This window comes from Eumetopias jubatus, unplaced genomic scaffold (assembly GCF_037043125.1).
Source record: "Eumetopias jubatus isolate StellerSeaLion01/CBP00866 unplaced genomic scaffold, mEumJub1_p1.0 scaffold_1, whole genome shotgun sequence".
NCBI lineage: Eukaryota > Metazoa > Chordata > Mammalia > Carnivora > Otariidae > Eumetopias > Eumetopias jubatus.
Window position 1 is genome coordinate 125,960,973 of NW_028274807.1, and position 13,221 is coordinate 125,974,193.

A 13,221-nucleotide genomic window follows, 5' to 3' on the forward strand; every position below is an offset into this window, starting at 1 on the left:
TGGAATGAGTTGGGGGTTCCGAATATACATGAACATGCTTGCAGACCACCTGGGACCTGCAGACATGGGTTTTTCTATTTCCTCAGGCTTCCCTGGGTTGTGGGTTTTTGTAATCAGAAGTTGCAGCACAGTTTCCCATACAGTTAAGCTTATTTTTAATCTTATATTTTTGTTTATTCTGTTTCTGCTTTTAGAACTATTACACGTTTATTGTAGAAAAAAGAGGAAATTATAATGAAGGAAGCAAAAAAAAAAAAATTTGCCCAGAATGCCATTATTCACATTCGTGTTATTAAGGCTTAGTGTATTCCCTTCATTTTAGTATCTAAGAAAAGATGAAAAATACTTCTCTTACTTCAGCTCATCACATTGGGATCACACTATACATGATGTTTACAACCTGCTTTTTTTCACTTGATGACCCTTTCCTCAAATCCTTAAATATTTTTCAAGAACATGATTTTATTTATTTATTCATTTTTGTATTAATGAGCATTTTTAATTTATTTTTTTATTATGTTAATCACCATACGTTACATCATTAGTTTTTGATGTAGTGTTCCATGATTCATTGTTTGGTATAACACCCAGTGCTCCGCGCAGAACGTGCCCTCCTTAATACCCATCACCAGGCTAACCCATCCCCCCACCCCCCTCCCCTCTAGAACCCTCAGTTCGTTTCTCAGAGTCCATAGTCTCTCATGGTTTGTCTCCCCCTCCGATTTCCCCCCCTTCATTTTTCCCTTCCTGCTATCTTCTTCTCTTTCTTTTTCTTCTTCTTCTTTTTAAATTAACATATACTGTATTATTTGTTTCAGAGGCACAGGTCTATGATTCAACAGTCTTGCACAATTCACAGCACTCACCATAGCACATACCCTCCCCAATGTCTATCACCCAGCCACCCCATCCCTCCCACCCCCCACCACTCCAGCAACACTCAGTTTGTTTCCTGAGATTAAGAATTCCTCATATCAGTGAGATCATATGATACATGTCTTTCTCTGATTGACTTATTTTGCTCAGTATAATACCCTCTAGTTCCATCCACATCATTGCAAATGGCAAGATTTCATTCCTTGTAATGGCTGCATAATATTCCATTGTATATATATACCACATCTTCTTTATCCATTCATCTGTCGATGGACATCTTGGCTCTGTCCACGGTTTGGCGCTTGTGGACATTGCTGCTATAAACATTGGGGTGCTTGTACCCCTTCAGATCCCTACATTTGTATCTTTGGGGTAAATACCCAGTAGTGCAATTGCTGGGTCATATGGTAGCTCTATTTTCAACTTTTTGAGGAACCTCCATACTGTTTTCCAGAGTGGTTGCACCAGCTTGCATTCCCACCAGCAGTGGAGGAGGGTTCCCCTTTTTCCGCATCCCCGCCAACATCTGTCATTTCCTGACTTGTTAATTTTAGCCATTCTGACTGGTGTGAGGTGGTATCTCATTGAGGTTTTGATTTGGATTTCCCTGATGCCGAGCGATGTTGAGCACTTTTTCATGTGTCTGTTGGCCATTTGGATGTCTTCTTTGCAGAAATGTCTGTTCAAGTCTTCTGCCCATTTCTTGATTGGATCATTTGTTCTTTGGGTGTGGAGTTTAAGAAGTTCTGTATAGATTTTGGATACTAGCCCTTTATCTGATATGTCGTTTGCAGATATCTTCTCCCATTCTATCGGTTGTCTTTTGGTTTTGTTGACTGTTTCTTCTGCTGTGCAAAAGCTTCTTATCTCGATGAAGTCCCAATAGTTCATTTTTGCCCTTTGGCGATATTTCTAGGAAGAAGTTGCTGTGGCTGAGGTCGAAGAGGTTGCTGCCTGTGTTCTCCTTTAGGATGTTGATGGACTCCTGTCTCACATTTAGGTCTTTCAACCATTTGGAGTGTATTTCTGTGTGTGTTGTAAGGAAATGGTCCAGTTTCATTCTTCAGCATGTGGCTGTCCAATTTTCCCAACATCATTTGTTGAAGAGACTGTCTTTTTTCCATTGGACATTCTTTCCTGCTTTGTCGAAGATGAGTTGACCATAGAGTTGAGGGTCCATTTCTGGGCTCTGTGTTCTGTTCCACTGATCTATGTGTCTGTTTTTGTGCCAGTACCATACTGTCTTGATGTGACAGCTTTGTAATAGAGCTGGAAGTCCGGAATTGTGATGCTGCCAGCTTTGCTTTTCCTTTTCAACATTCCTCTGGCTATTCGGGGGTCTCTTCTGGTTCCATACAAATTTTAGGATGATTTGCTCCATTTCTTGGAAAAAAGTGGATGGTATTTTGATGGGGATTGCATTGAATGTGTAGATTGCTCTAGGTAGCATTGACATCTTCACAATATTTGTTCTTCCAATCCATGAGCATGGAACATTTTTCCATTTCTTTGTGTCTTCCTCAGTTTCTTTCATGAGTATTTTATAGTTTTCTGAGTACAGATTTTTTGCCTCTTTGGTTAGATTTATTCCTAGGTATCTTATGGTTTTGGGTACAATTGTAAATGGGATCGACTCCTTAATTTCTCTTTCTTCTGTACTGTTGTTGGTGTATAGGAATGCCACTGATTTCTGTGCATTGATTTTATATCCTGCCACTTTACTGAATTCCTGTATGAGTTCTAGCAGTTTGGGGGTGGAGTCATGATTTTAAATGGCTGCCAAGGATTCTGATCACATGGGTGTGCCACGCTGTACTTAATCAGTGTCCTAGATGTTCAGGCTATGTCTGAGTCTTCATTATTATTAACTACATAGCAGTGACATCTCCATTTCACACCAACAGCATCTTAGCTCCTATCATAGGAGGGCTGTGGCTCCTATCATGCTGTGGGCAGGTGAGCCCAGAGAGGTTAGGTGGCCTGCCCAAGGTCACACAGTGAGTGGTGGGTCCTGGCCATCTGGCCACAAGGCTGACTGCACCGTGCCCAGCCGCCTTCCCCAGTGCCAGGTAAGAGTGCACAGGTATGGCCTAGGTGTGCTGGGGACAGTTGGCTCCTAATATGTTGGTTTGGGTAGGAAAGGGTCACTGTGATTTCCCAGGAAGATGCTGCTCTGGGTGGTTTGTGATGGCCCTGAGGAAGGCCAGCTGGTCTCTGCTGCCCACACAGCAGCAAGCTGCCCTGCTCTCCACCCTGCCCCTGCCTGCCGGGGGCAGTGAGGAACTCGAGCCTGGGTATCCGAATTCCAGCAGCCTCGCAGGGAGGCTGTGAGAGTGGGAGCCAGTGAGGTCAAGCAGGCTTGGGCAGGGAGACGAGGCCTCCACCTGAGGAGGGCAGGAGATACACCTGCCAGTGGCCTTGACCCTGGGGAAGTTCCTCACCTGGTTCTCCTGTCCCCTTCACAAAGCCCTTTTGTACCTCCCTGAAAACCTGTCCTCACCCTTACTTGGCTCCAGCCCACTTCCTCTGAGGGACATGACCGGGTTCACTGTTGAGCGTGGGGGTCAGGCAGGGACAGCAGAGTAGGACTTGCCTTAGGCTTGGCGTGGGTGTCCCTCTCTTAGTGGCTATCACTGTCTGGATTGCTGAGCTTTTGCCCCTTTGCCTGAGACTTTTCAGTTTTAACCTTTCCATGTTTTTCTCTAATAGGCCACCATTGGGATTGACTTCTTGTCAAAAACCATGTACTTGGAGGATCGTACGGTGAGTGCCTGACTTTAGAACGAGAAGCACAGGGAGGGCTCCTTTGGACTTACCAGCTGGAGCCTTTAGCTGGGCACCACTGAGAGAGCCCCTGCCTACCGCAGAGCTGGCAGGGGCCACGTCACAGGGCCAGGGCCCTCCTCCAGCCCCCACCCCACCAGGAGGATTACACTGACGCCCCTGCCCTCCTTGTGACAGGTGCGGCTGCAGCTCTGGGACACAGCCGGCCAAGAGAGGTTCCGCAGCCTGATTCCCAGCTACATCCGGGACTCCACCGTGGCTGTGGTGGTGTACGACATCACAAGTGAGTGTGGGTCCTGGCTGCCAGAGGGAGGGTGGCTCACAGGCTCCAGGGCCTGTGTGTGTGTGTGTGTGTGTGTGCACTTACATAGGTGCACACGGCACGTGTGTGCACACGTGCATGCTGTGGATGCTTGTCTTCTGACTGCAAGAAGACAGGTCCTTGGTGGTGGGGGGGTGAGCTGCCTTCAAACACCAGCATGTTTTCCACCTTCCCCCACCCTCCTATGACAGGCCTGGGTGTATGGGATTGAGCTGGCCCTGCCCAGAGCAGGGGGCTGTGTGTAGAGGTGAGCAGAGGTGAGGCTGGCCCTGCTGCCACCCCTCCATGCCCTCCTTGGCCCTGATGGCCAGAAAGACCCCTATGGAGTGACTTGTGTGTGTTTATGTGTCAGGAAGGGAGAAGACACTGGTGTCTGGGCCGGCTGTGACCCAGCAGCCATTGTTTTGTCAGCCAGCATCCCAGCTCCTCCTAGGCTCTCCTGGGAGGGGAGGCCAAGCAGGTCTGGAGAGCCACACCGTGTGGCTCTTCTGGCCAGGGCAAGTTCTTGAGAGAACTGCACAGCCCTGAGGAAGATTCATCGTGGGGGTAGGGGGAGGGGCTGGTGCAGGTGCAGAGCCTCAGCTGCCCAGGCAGGTGTCACAGAACACAGCTGGTAAGCCCTTGTGCTGTGGTCCCAGCTGTGGCGGGAGGACACCACAGCACCGAAGTCACACGGGGAGGCTTCGGGCCCACTGCCCCTGGCTCTGCCCATCTCCCCTTTCCACGCCTCCCTCTGACCGTGGGCCCCCCACACACCTTGAGTACAGGTGGGAGCTGGGCCCTTCAGCCTGGGTTCATGCAGCCTGACGTGAGCAGGAGGGAGAGCAGGCTGGGGGAAACTGAGGCTTCCTGGGACAGGCTCCCTCTCCTCCCCTCGGGCGTGTGGGCTGCTGAGTGCTGGGCATTGCCCTGCTACCACTCCCCAAGGTCTGTCACGTCTTCTGACTGAGGAGAGGGCTGCCCTGAAATGGCCTTACTTCTTGTGCTGTTGTCTCTCCTGGGGCCACCTTTCCCCTCCTCTTACTTGCAGATCCTGAGTGTTCTCCTTGGAAACTCTGGTCTTTACCGAGCGCCACCCCCCCTCAGTGTGAGGCCACTGTGTAGGGCCCTCCTACCCCAGGAGCTGCTCTGGTCCCCCACCAACATACACACGTGCACACACGTTTCCAAGCTCAGCCAACTCCAGTGCACCCATTTCTCACACTCTGCTCTGAGCCCCCTAAGTCAGGTCTGATTCTCAGGTGGGCCCCTAAAACCACTAGTCTATGTAGCAAATCATGACAGTGACCTTCAAACAGGGTGACCCCCCCCAACCCAGGGGGTGGTTCAGCAACATGAGGGTCTCTCCAGGGCCGTGGGGCAGGAGCTCCACAGACACACATGCTCCCCCGCTCCACACCCCCCGCTAGAAGGCCCGGACTCACTGGTCGGGTGTGAGGATGCACAGTGCCCCTCCCTCCTGCTCATGGTCTCATGCTCCCTCCCACCTTTGCCCTTTACCTGCTCAGGCTGACTCTCACTCTGTTGTCTCCTCGCCTTCCACCTCCAGATCTCAACTCCTTCCAGCAGACCTCTAAGTGGATCGACGATGTCAGGACAGAGAGGGGCAGCGATGTTATCATCATGCTGGTGGGCAACAAGACGGACCTGGCCGACAAGAGGTAGGTGTGAGGGTGCAAGGTGCAGCATGCTGGCAGGCCCGGCCCACCCTCCACTCCCCTGCAGCTGGGATGCGTAGATGGTGAGTCTGTGCTTCCGACCTGTCCCCATATATCTGAGGAAGGCCCCCTGGGGACACTGGAGGCTTTGAGAGCACCTGGCAGACCCTTGCCCACAGCGGCTCAGCTCTGAAGCCCCACCTTCCACTGTCTGCAAGGGCGCGCCTCCGCGAGTGGTCTGCATGGAGCCCTGTGCGCCCGGCCCCACACAGCAGTGTGCGGTCTGGGGCCCGGCCGTGGCCACAGCGCAACTGCAGACAGCAGTCCCTCGGGCCCTCATTGGCTTCTGCTTCTGCTTTGTGTCTCTGCCCCCACGAAATGCCTGTGCTGGGATAAGGTTCTGATCCCCAGGTGTGAACGTGCAGAATTTCCTCTTTGCTGTGCCTCCAGTGCACAGACAGGGCTGACTCAGGTGCCGCCTGCATCCATTCATCCACTTATCTCATGGGACCCAGCTTGGTCAGATAAAGCAACAGGTCTGGACTGCTGGCCTCCTGGAGTGTACTCTGACCATCTACAGAATTATCTGACTTAGAGCCTGCTTCATTAGAGTCCTGTCCTTGAAGTAAGGGAAATGGGACTCAAAGCCCAGTTCTTTTGCTAAGTACCTCTCAGTACAACCTGCAGGCAGTCACTTTTAACCTCACTGTCCTCCTGTGGAGAAGGGGACTGATGACACCACCTGAGAGGCGCTGTGTGGTTCAAAGTACTTTCTAGACACAGGTGCACAGGACAGTTCTGTTGATTGTTGGGAAGGTCCACCGCCTGCCACAGGGCCTGCTCCTGAGCTGGGAGGCACCATGGAAGAGAAATGGGGGGGAAGCTGGTGTCCTGCTGTGGCCCCGTGCCCTTCATCCTGGACGGGGGCCCTGGATCCGAGCCCTGTCCTCAGGGTTGACTCGGGGCCTAGGCCCTCCTAATCTCAGGCTGCTCCCCCCGCCTCTACGGGGGGGCTCATTTTCCCGTCTCCCCTCACTCACAGGCAGATAACCATCGAGGAGGGAGAGCAGCGCGCCAAAGAACTGAGCGTCATGTTCATCGAGACCAGCGCAAAGACCGGCTACAACGTGAAGCAGGTAGGACGCACCTGGCGCTGATCCTCGCCAGCCTGGCCAAGGGGCCACGTGTGGCTTCCGGCCCGGTCAGTCACGGGCCCGGCTCCAACTTGCCCTGAGGGGCTTGTGACCAGGTTGGGGCAAGCAACCAGAGCACCATGAACCCCACCTAATGGGAAACGAGCTAATCCTAGAGCTGAGAAAGCACGAGGGAGGGTAAGAGCACTCACTCTCCGGGCGTGTCCGGAGCATGTCATCCTTAGCCACCACACAGCAACCAGTCGCATGGCCCCGTAACATGCTGGGTAACCAGCCACTAACTTCCTGCTGAGAGCAGCAGTATCTCCCTAGCATCTTACCTCACTTGGGATAGGGGTGCGGGAAATTCAGTCCTACTAGCATTTGGGGGTTCATGCCTTGCGCTTGGCAAGTGCTCAGGGCTGCGGAGGGCCAGGCGAGCTTGGAGGGAGGAGCCCGCCTGGTGCTGTTGGAGCTTGCAGTGTGGCGGGGGAGAGGGGGCAGGAGGCCCGGGGAATCAGGATGGTCAGAGAAGCCGTTGAGGAGGTTACGGCTGAGCCTCGCCGCCAGGGGCTTCCCTAGGTCCACGGACCCCCAAGGATGGGAGTCCACAGGTGAGCAGACTTGGGTGGGAAAGAGCCACCCCTCCATCTTCACGCACCTCTGACGGCCCTCCAGCCCCTCCTTCAGCCGTGAATGCAGGCGGCAGGGCTCTGTGCTGGTGGTGGCGCCCGTGGCTTGAGCACAGTACAGACCCCAGCCATTTTCTTGTCCCCTCGCGGTGTTACAGGTCTCTTGGCCTTTACGTGCGTCACCACACCAGTTCGCTGGGTGGGCGGTGGGGGGGAGCTGTGTGACTTGACCTGCGGCTGGAAACACAGATGCTGCTGCGTAACCAACTGGTGTCTTCAAAGATTTTCGAGCGTATTTCAATTCTGAATGGTTTCCTCCGCACTCCTGCGTCACTGACTTCACACACTTATGAGGAGCCCATAGGCTCAGCAGACGTGCCAGAGAGGTCTCTGGTTCACAAAAGGTTAGGAGCCCCTGCCGTCAAGGAAGAGAGGGCTTGAAGAGGTGAAGAGGGAGGGTGTTCCAGACAAAGGGTAACGCCTGAGCAAAGGTGCGGCAGGAGGGGTGCTGTGGCATGGGGAGGGGACTCTGAGTGTGGAGCATGGCTTGGTGGGGGTCGGGGGGGGCCCCTTCTGCTCAGCCGCCCCGAGCAGTGCCTGGGAGCGCTACACAAGCTGCCCATCAGCTCTTGGCCTGGATACAGTGAAGGTTCACCCAACAGGGGCAGTGCCCGTGGCATTGGGGAAGGTGGCAGAGGAGCGGAGAGACAGAATGAGGGGCCCCATAGCCCCGAGGCCTCATTGCCTTCCTCCCCAATTAGAGCACCCTCAGCATGGCTCTGCTCACACCCATGCCCTTCCCAGTGCTGCTCCGGTGTCTCTGAGAGCAGGAGCTACCTGTCCCTGGAGGCACATAGGAGGCACTGGGTTGCTGCTTTGTGTGGCCCTGATGGCAAGTCCCGCCTCCCGGAAGCAGTGGGCAGCAGTCCATAAGGCAGGTAGCTTCTGCCCTAGTGGTCAGGGGCAGGGAGACACCGATGCCTCCCTTTTCAGAATGCTTTGGAACCTAGGTGTTGGTCTAAGCAGGAATTAAATGTGGTCAGTTCAAACTCTGTGGCTCAGAGGAGGAGTCTTCATGCCGTGCACACTCCTGGACTCTTAAGCCTGATCGTATCTGCTCTCAGAGCCCCACATGTGACCCCAGGAGTTTCCTTCTAACTGGCAGTTTGGCCACTGGCAGAGGCTGTGACCGTTTTTACAGACAGGCAGGCAGAGCAGGGCTGCCTGGGGCAAGGCCATGAAGGAAAGCTCAGGAGTGACCTGGCCCTCTCCACCCTGGCTCACTTCTTTCTGCCCCACCTCGGAACCCCATCTGTATCCTTCCCACATCCCATACCCTGCCAGGCCCACCAGTGACTTCCCCACTCAGGCCCTCACCACCTTTGGCCCTGTCACTCAGCCTGGGTGCTCCTGGGCTCTAGGGTGAGAGCATGAACAAGACACGCCCTCCTTAGCTCAAGGAGTCCCCAAAGTTGGAGTATATGGGGAGAGAGGGGGTGTTCAGAATCTTCTGGTGCCTTATACTTGTGTTTTGTACTTGTCACCTCCTAGGTTCCATGTCTGCCCTGCCTGACATCCCCGCCTACCCCTGCCCCAGTGTGCACGCATGCATGCACACACCACACAGGTCTCCCCGTGCGCTTACACAGACTTACACAGAAACCGCACATGAGCACACACTCTACACACAATCCCCCCACTGACACAAATTCACACACACACACACACCGCACATCCACATCTTCCACACATACACCTCTACACACAAAGTACACATCACACTAACACCCACACCCAACAAACCCACAGCATCACATTCACAGTCCTGTGTGCTTATTCTCTTGGAAATCTCTCCTTCCAATGTGACTGCGCCGCCCTGGCTCCCAGCACCCTGCTGCCTCGGTGCCTGTGGACCCGCAGGACCCCCGTGAGGAGAGGGTCATTTGTTTCAAGGGCAGGTCAAAAGTTGGTTCCCCAGACCTGGTCCCCACACAGGCAGTGGAACAGAAGCCCGCCTAAGGGCTTGCCTCCCGGGGCCTAGAGCATTTTGTGCACCGGGGTAGGTCCCTTACAGTCGGCATGACCTCTGCTCAGCTCCTGGTGACCTGTGGTCAGCCTGCCTAGGTGAGAGGCCTGTCAGGGCCCAGACCTGTGACAGGCCCTAGGGGCAAGGGAGAGAGAAGTTAGGCGCAGCCCCTGCCCTCCAGGGCACAGTTAGCAGGACAGACAAGAGAACAAGGCCCCGGGTCAGGACGAGAAGAGGCAAGAGGGTGGAGACAGAGTGGGGGGGGGGCCGGGAGGATGGGGCCAGGGGCTCATGCTGCGTCTCCCCCTCTCTCCAGCTCTTCCGACGTGTGGCGTCAGCTCTGCCTGGAATGGAGAATGTCCAGGAGAAAAGCAAAGAAGGGAGTATCCTTTTCCTTTGATAAGTGAGTGAAAGATGTGCTGGAGAAGGCATTTGTCCATTGACGTATTCACTTAGTACTTTTGAACAGCGGGCGAGCCCACGCCTGGTCTCCAGCCCATCCTTCCCTGCTGAGGAGTATGGTGTGGGCCCTCCTCTGGACCGGGACAAGGCTGAACTCCAAGGGCTCTAAGACCTCGTCCAGCTCGAACAGTCTAAGTTTCTATTTCCAAATCATTGGGGGGTACCAGATGGATGTGAATGACCATGTGGGGCGGGGAGTGAGAAATAGTTAACTGCCCATGTTCGCAGTGAGCATCACTTTGTATTTCACAGGTACCAGTAGACCCTCCACTGCATGGAAGGTTTCTGTACACCCAGAACACGGTTCAGCCTAGTCTCCACAAGACCGTTTCCCCCACAGATACCTCCTCCCGTGTCCTGCCCGCTCCCTGGGCCCGGCCCTGCACAGCCCCAGAGCGCCCACTGCTCTGTGGGACAGGGTCTGCGGCCACTCGCATAGCCTGCCCTAAACCTCAGACCGCACCCAAGCTGAGAGGTTCAGAGAGGTAGTCTGGCCCAGTGGGAAGGAAGGCAGTTGTTTGTTTATACTCTGCCATGTTACCAAAAAAAATGTGTTCATGTATATATACACAAGAGAAAAATGTTATTTGTGTAGGTGTAGGGAAAATAAAAATAGGGGAAGTCGGAAAGTCATACTCAAAATATATGCCATGGCCAGAGTGGCAAGGAGGGAAAATGGGGTCTTTAGAAGCCTGGCTCTTTATAGTACGTAAAGCCAAAAAGAGTCTCTCGCATAGTCCTTAAACAGGGGCCACGGAAACACGTAGGACGGCCACAGCAGGCCCCACAGCAGCGGCCCCTGTGCATCCACCCCGTCCGCCACCCAGTGCCGCCCCACAGCGGGCCCAGGGGGCGCAGCAGCCTGGCTGGGCATTCTGAACCCGTTCCTCGGGTGGTTCTGACGGGTACTCCTCCACCCACAGTCCCCAGCGCACCCGTGGGAGGGGCTGGAGGCCTTTCCCAGGGCTGTGGCTTCCCCTCAGCAGCATCCTCGGAGTCTAAGTGACACACCCTGACTAGAGCTCGAGGGGTCACCGTGGCTGCGACTGGCTAGGGCAGGGCCCCCCCTAGGCCTGGGCTCAGACATGGGAGTCCATGGGTGGCCAGCAGGCCGTCCACTTCCAGTGCACTTGAGGACGGGACTGACTGCTGACAAGGCTGGGGCCCTGGTTACTGGGAAGGCTTCTGAGGAAGGGCCTGTTGTGCCCGTGTTTCCGCGGTCATCCCACAGCCCAAGGCCGGCTTTGCTTTGGGTGGGGGAGGGGGAGGGGTTGTGGGAAAAAGAGCGGTGGGAGCTGGTGACCCTGCGTCCTTCCTCCCCAGGCCCAGCAAAGACCGGAGTCCCTAGGCATTGGTGCAAGGACGGAGCACCTGCACAGGGCAGCTGAGGGGTGCCCAGGGACAGGAGCCAGGGTGGCAGCTTCTTGGCAGTCATTTTCCTTAGCCCGGCCCCCTGCAGTGATCGACATCAAGCTGGACAAGCCCCAGGAGCCCCCAGCCAGCGAGGGAGGCTGCTCCTGCTAATATGCAGCCTGCCCGGGCCGGCTTCCTTTGACACTACTCGCTTGTTGTGTTGCTTCCTATTGGTTAGCTTCCTAAGGGGGGGTGGGAAAGGAGCTTATCAGGATGGGAGGATTTTTCTTTTCTCTCTGTCTCTGGGAGTGGGGGGGGTGGGGAGGGAGGCTGGGCATCAGGGATCACGTCACTCTTAACAGCTGTTACTTAAACAACTATTTTTTGGTTTGGTTGTAATATATTGTACTTTATTAAGATTGCCAAAAACTGTTGAAATTAAAAAAAAATTTAAATCATGTGTATACAACTTTTTGCCAGATAAAAATGTAGTCATTTTTATTTGAAAGATGTGCTTTTTGTTTTTGTATATTTGTAAACTTACAGAGAACCTTTTCCACACACTTCCTCCTTCCTGCCCTCTTTGAATGGTTCATCACCTCTGCCCTCCTTCCACCCCAACCTGATAAATTACAATTAATGGGGCAACTTAATTAGGCTCCAATCCCAGGCCCCACCCACCAAACAGGCCCTACCTGGGTAAATCAAACACTGAACAAAACAGCCTCTAAAGAGGCAACTTTCAAGTCTGTCCTCCTTCCGTGGCCAGAGTGGGACATCAGCCATGGCCCTGAGCTGAATTAAGGCCTTGTGGATGGCAGGGAGCCCAGCGGGAGGCCTTACTGGAATTACTCCTGCCTCTCCCTTCCCCTCCCTGACAAGCCTTGAAGGGGTGGAGGGCACTTGCCACAGGCAGCCTGTGTCCTCTGTGGCCCCCTCAGTGATTGGCAGAGCAAGAGGTCATCGGAAGGAAGGACGGGGTGCTGTTGGCAACTGTGGGCTTGTACAAGTAGATTGTGGTTCATAGCCTTGGGGCACCATGTGTGTTTCTGAAGACGTTCTCACCAACCTTCCCAGCGGTCCGCACCCATGTCTGGGTTGAATCTAAGGGAAGGGCAAAAAGAAACTCAGTGTGTGCTGCCCTGAAGCCCTCGTCCTTACACGACAGGGAAGCTAGAGCCTGTATCACACAGTGTTTGTGACTGGGGAAGGGGGGGGTCGACCGCAGTACCGCCACCTTGAAGACTCATGTTCAGATCCTCGGTTGCTAATACTATTGAGTGCTGTTCTGGAAAAGCTGACTTGCCCCACCGGCATCATGCAATTGCAATCATTGTGCATGTACCTCTGAGGATATTGTAGCAGCGCTCTGGTTGCCTGAGGGTGCTGCTGACGTGGGGTCTCCAGAAGGCTGCCCAGAGAGAGCCATCCTTGCCATTTCGACTCCTTTCTGAGAAGGGCTTAGTCCTGAGGGCCTGTAAAGTCTCTGAAGGGAATTCTAAGTGATGTAACCCATGGGGCCGCATTCCAAATAGACCCAGACTTACTGAACCGAGCCTGCATAGAGCCAGGCAGTAGGCAGCAACTGTCCAAAAACAGTAAACCTTGCCCTCCAAGCTGGCATTGTCTCTGCCTCCAGACTGCTGTCAGGCGTGTCCTAGGTGAGCTAAATGACCATCTGGGAGTGGGGTGGGATTCCTCCACAAAGCAGGACTCCAACAAGTTATTGCAGTGAATTTTGGAACTTCTCAGAAACTAATCCAAAATGGCAGCCAATAAGTAGACAGGACTCACTGGTATTTGTCCAGTGGGCCTGTCACACTCTCTCAGCTTAAGGAGACTGTGTGTCAGAGCTGTTGTTTAGAGAGGAATTTATCTTCAGGTGAAGAAGAGAGGAAGCAGGATTCTCACTGAGCTCCTCTTCCAGAAGGCAAAGACTGATGTACGAACGTAATTCCAGTGTCATGTGTTTAGT

At 53.9% G+C, this 13,221-nt stretch overlaps 1 protein-coding gene across 2 annotated transcripts in view; it reads left to right on the plus strand.

Moving 5' to 3' along the window:
• RAB6B (RAB6B, member RAS oncogene family) overlaps positions 1–11,417 on the plus strand; it is a 56,821-nt gene extending 45,404 nt beyond the window's left edge. The window contains exons 3-8 of one of the 2 annotated variants that reach the window (XM_028099212.2): positions 3,586–3,639; positions 3,838–3,943; positions 5,532–5,643; positions 6,683–6,776; positions 9,748–9,814; positions 11,353–11,417. In XM_028099212.2, coding sequence (XP_027955013.1) covers positions 3,586–3,639; positions 3,838–3,943; positions 5,532–5,643; positions 6,683–6,776; positions 9,748–9,814; positions 11,353–11,417 — 498 coding nt within the window. The remainder of the gene's footprint in view (positions 1–3,585; positions 3,640–3,837; positions 3,944–5,531; positions 5,644–6,682; positions 6,777–9,747; positions 9,815–11,352) is intronic. The other variant, XM_028099213.1, reaches the window with a different exon arrangement.
• The last annotated feature ends 1,804 nt before the right edge of the window (positions 11,418–13,221 follow it).